The 5,127-nt window shown below is 45.0% G+C and overlaps 1 protein-coding gene across 1 annotated transcript; it reads right to left on the bottom strand.

Moving 5' to 3' along the window:
- Positions 1-1,438: 1,438 nt before the first annotated feature.
- On the bottom strand, positions 1,439-3,163 carry LOC139784926 (uncharacterized). The gene has a single exon (XM_071724095.1). The coding sequence runs from the start codon at positions 2,626-2,628 to the stop codon at positions 1,468-1,470; it is 1,161 nt and encodes a 386-aa protein (XP_071580196.1). The 5' UTR covers positions 2,629-3,163; the 3' UTR covers positions 1,439-1,467.
- Positions 3,164-5,127: the final 1,964 nt, after the last annotated feature.

The following is a 5,127-nucleotide window of genomic DNA, read 5'->3' as shown; positions in this document are numbered from 1 at the left end:
GGTTGACACATTGCCCAGCCGTATAAGTTGTTTACGTCAAAATACATCAGATATGACGACGGTTTCGATGGATCGTACGACTGCATGTACTTGTTGTTGGCCAGCGCGTATCTGTTTGAACATTGACTCAAACCGCCGCGTATACCGCGTTCGATAAACATGACCATGTCAATGTCGGTGAGCAATTCGAAATTGATACGCGTATGCTTCAACATAGCGTCCCACGTAAAACCTGGTAGAGTATAATAATATGCCGGATCGAGTCCATAACTCGCGACGCAGCTATCGCGAAAATTTTCAAAGATATCGGCCAACAGCAAGACATCGGTTTTGAGATATAAATCGCTGTAGTCACCGAGCGTTCGAATGGAGAACCGCTGCCAGACGTTGACGGCGTGCGCGTAATCGCTCTCGGATACGGTGTCACCTGTCAATGAACTATAAAACGAGTCGCGCGGTGGTAAACACGAGTCCTCCAACTTTTCGACGCAGTCAATGTACTCATACGGAAATACGCCTTTTCGTGTCAGCAAATCAAAATTTTCTGCGGATATTTTACAAAATTCGCGTTGCAATATTCGCAGTTTATCCTTGCTTAGATAAGATGCCAATTTGTTGAGACTAGCGGTGAGAAACTTGTACGAATCGATAAATCGCAATTTGACGCAAGTTTTCTTATCTTTATCTTCGGTGCTTTTAACGTTTTTTGTAAATGAAATGTATTTCTCTTTTGTAATTGGGAGCAAGTCTACATGTCCTTCGTACGCTGTTGCTATTTCCGTTATAATAAAATGTGCGTCGTAGCCAGATAAATTATGAAAAACTATGGGAATGCAATGCGAATCTTTGTAGTTTAGATTACAGTTTGAGTGCGCGGGACCTCTGTACTGACCGGTCAGATGACAATGATCGCGTACTCGCACGTCGTCTGGCTCGAACGGTTTTTCGCACACGTGACAGTGCGTTGCGCTGTTAAACTTTTCCCACTCGTCTCGCGTGAAATTCGCCATGGGTATATTAGTGGACAAGATTGTCTTTACGTCGTGAGCTAAACGTCTTAGCTCCTCAGCGAACCACGCGACGCAATCCTTATCGCGACGAAACCGATACATTGATAGCGAGTCGTCGTACGAGCAGCGCACGTAGTACCCTATGCTAAACACGCGATGATGTTGATATGTGTACCTGGACGTTTCCGGATCCGCTTCCATCTTCTCCAGGGTACATTCAAGGTCGGCGTATACGATAAACGGAACTCGTTCCTTCCTGCCGTGATTTTTAAAGGCCAACCACTTGTCGTTATCGCTCGGTAACTTGATCGCGCAGTCGTTCATCTCCTGACAGTCGACGGTGTGGGCTTCCAATTTCTCGCTGGAGCTGAAGTAGTGCAAGCATCTGTAAATAAAGAATTTTTTTTAAATATATTTTTACGTAAAAATTATTTTTATTATTTATTAGGATGTATACTCACCGATCGCAAAATTTTTTTTTGTTCTTTTTCTTGCTCAATTGCGAGCTCACGAGGCGGGACAGGTTCTTGATCCATGCAAAATGTCCCACGTTGTCGTCCTGCATGTACAGCAGATTTACATGTCTGTTCATCTTTCGACCAGTAACCCGTATTGGCAAGATCGCAAGTTCCTTGTTTTTTTTCTCGATACCGTACACATTGATGGAGATGTCGTTGTGATCTTCAAACCGTTTAATTTGATCCAACGTCATTGGAAATTTAATGTTTGTAAGATTTAGCACCGACGTGTAATGAGGATACGACGATTGCAGATCTGCATTTCTTTGGGTTGGATGCAGAGCAGCCACCACTGACCATGCGAAACATGCATTGCCCATTGATCGCACGTTTATCACCGCTCTCTTCATTTTAATTTCTCGCGGTATTTCCACAAAACACCCCGCGTGCAATGGATTATATTTGTTTATGTTAACTGTCAAATTAAGTATACGCGACAACGCCCATCCGCTATCACGTTCCTGGAATTCCTCCAGCGATGCTAGGGTAGGCTCGATGACGTGTCGCTTGTACCACTCACACAGATCGGACTCACGAAAGAGTTCATAGTTTCTCGTTGCGATACTTTTATTCGCGCGTTTGTCACCCGCAACAAATTCACCATTAAACATTGTGTTTATTTTTACATTGTCATGTCGTTGCATGACGTTCCGCACATGAATGAGTACAATGTCTCTCGCATCTTTGAGAAATTGATGAGGGTCGATGTGTTTGGAATTTATTACCACACCGGTCAGTATACGACTTTCAAAAGCCGTATCTATCTCGCGCCATCTGAGTCCTGTCTCACTCGCACTGTATCCTGCACCCACATGCACAAAACGTTGACGTACCGAGTCTTTCAGACCTTCGAGTCGTGCGATACAGGCGACCAACGACTGTTTGAGACCGATCGATAATCGTGGCCGTTTAATTCGGCTTTGTTCTTCCAACGATTCGATAAACTCGTCGCATCGTTGCTCCCACGCGGCAAAGTCTTCCCTCGAATTTAAAAGGGTGGATTGGTCCAACAACTCTTGCTCCATGTTCCTCTTTCTGACACAATTTGTTGCACTCGCGACTTCCAGTCCTCGACTACTAAGCGTATCACCCAGATTCATCAATTTATATTCTACTAATGATGCATCGTTTGTTTTTTTATCATATCTAATTTTATCTCAGCATCCGTACATTTACGCCTTCCGAAAAATCTACGATTTGCAGTTTTGCACGTGTGCGATGAAATCATTGCGAGACACGTATGTTCATGAAAACGATATCGCGCCATTGACTTTCGGTGATTTGATCTGTATCAATGCAGCAGCCGTACATCGGCGCTATTTGCAAAATTTGCAGTTTTGCACGTGTCCGATGAAATCATCGCGAGACATGTATGTTCTTGAAAACAATAACGCCCCATTGACTTATGTAAAATTGCAGAATTTGCAGTTTTGCACGTGTTCGATAAAATCATCGCGAGACACGTCGCGACATGTTCTTGAAAACAATATCGCGCAATTGACTTATGCGAAATTGCAAAATTTGCAGTTTTGCACGTGTTCGGTGAAATCATTGCGAGACACGTATGCTTTTGAAAATAAATCATATTTGATGCTATTGCCCGATGAGGTGATCTCATCACGAATGTTCTTGACAAAGATATCTCATTTAACATATATGTGGTGGTAGTCCCATGCAGCAGCAGCCGTACAATGGCGCTATTTGCAAGATTCGCATTTTTGTACGTACAAATAGTCTACGAGGATTCTAGAGCGCAGTCAAGAGTTTGATACGGTTCGAGTACGTCGCAAACAGCCTCCAGTTACGATGTACACTCATGGTGCGAACTACTACGTTCCGATTCAGGATGAAACGTGCGAGAAACAGCACAATGAGTAAGTACCGCTAATTTTCGTATATGCTTGTGCAAAAAAAAACTTTTATAAACATAATTGTATTTTTTCAGTTTTGATAAACCCCGCTACACGCCTCGTATTTTGGGAAGGAGATTTGCCTTGACATCGACAGCGTATAAATTTTTGGATGTCGGAATCAACGCGGGACCTATGTCCTCTGTGGATATACATATTGGTGATAACCGAGGCAATCGGATAATTCTGCCTCATGCAACGTGGGTGACATTCATCGAAAAACGTGCAGATATTCAGCGACTCGTGCAGTCATCGGCGCCATCATCGCTAGCGTTTCGAGATCTGGAACTCGTTAAAATACGTGACGCAGATATTGTAAAGTTGACATCGTGCGACACCAGCCTGTACATGAAACCGTCAACCGTACTCTTCCTGTTCGAACTAGAACATTGCGTCGAAAATGTATATTTTCAACTATGTCAAAATGTTCACGGCGTAAGTAAAAAATTTAAATAATTTGTAACAATTTTACGTCAAAATTGTATTACCGATAAATGTAATGCAGTTAGAAGCTTGCATGAAGTTTATGATAAAAATTCGCTAATAGATTGCGAACTGTTGGCGTATGCTGCCGATACTATTGTGTATAATGCGCTACATGATAAATAAATGCATATAATATGGTTAAAAAAAAAATTTTAATTATTTTTTCTTTTCATTTACCGTTCATCTCATTCCCTATCATTAGAATTAAGCTGTCTTCGTTTATCGTTTACTTAAATGTAATATTAAAAATTAAATATATATATTAAGATCTAAACTATTAAATATCGTCGGCGAAGAAAAGATATGCGATCGTGGGCGAGAACGCGAACGGGGCCGGGAGCGAAAGAGACCGCGAACGGGGGAGAGGGATCGCGCGCGACCGTGAAGACGCGCGCGAACGGGGGACGGGGGCGCGAGAGAACATCTACGAGGGGAGATAACGCGAGCGGGAGCGTGCCGTGTGACGTCACGCGGACCGACGCGGCCGTTGCACGCGGACTCCGCGGCGCGGCGAAAACGCGGTCGCCCCTCCCCGCGGCGCGGCGAAAAGGCGAACGAGGGTCCCCTCACCCCGCGGACCCCTCTCCCGCGGCGCCCGAAAACGCGAACGCGGGTCCCCTCACCCCGCGGACCCCTCTTCCGCGGCGCCCGAAAACGCGGTTCCCCCCTCCCCCGCCCGCGGCGCCCGAAAACGCGGTTCCCCTCCCCCGCCCGCGGCGCCCGAAAACGCGGTTCCCCCCTCCCCCGCCCGCGGCGCGGCAAACAACGCGGTTCCCCCCCCTCCCCCTCCTCGCGGCGCCCGAAAACGCGGTACCCCCCCCCCCGCGGTATACCCCCCGCCCCTCACCCCCCTCGCCCACATTTCATTTAGAACCCGCCTAGCTTACCTACTGTAGATATAAACATAGATATAATAATAGATATTATATCTGTGATTCCACCTATTAATTTTTTATATATAAAAGCAGAATTTTATTTTTAGTTTCGAAACATAGATATGAATGCTATGATGTTTTAAGTTTTTAAGCACTGATACAGCGGTACACATTTATTAAGCAGGGAACACAGACTGCTGCATAACGCATAAGAAAATGACCCAATCAGAATACTTTATTTCTACCTCCACGATGGAAGTGAAGGACTATGATTGGTTCATTTTCTTATGCGTTATGCAGAAGTCTGTGTTCCTCGCTTTAACGTCTG

Source organism: Temnothorax nylanderi, unplaced genomic scaffold, assembly GCF_030848795.1.
Source record: "Temnothorax nylanderi isolate EJ_2023f unplaced genomic scaffold, tnyl_v1.0 TNYL_tig0706_pilon, whole genome shotgun sequence".
NCBI lineage: Eukaryota > Metazoa > Arthropoda > Insecta > Hymenoptera > Formicidae > Temnothorax > Temnothorax nylanderi.
This window is presented reverse-complemented; position numbering and strand designations above follow the sequence as displayed.

Coding starts and splice junctions, on each gene's coding strand:
- LOC139784926 (XM_071724095.1), bottom strand. CDS start 2,628: ATGAATCTGGGTGATACGCTTAGTAGTCGAGGACTGGAAGTCGCGAGT.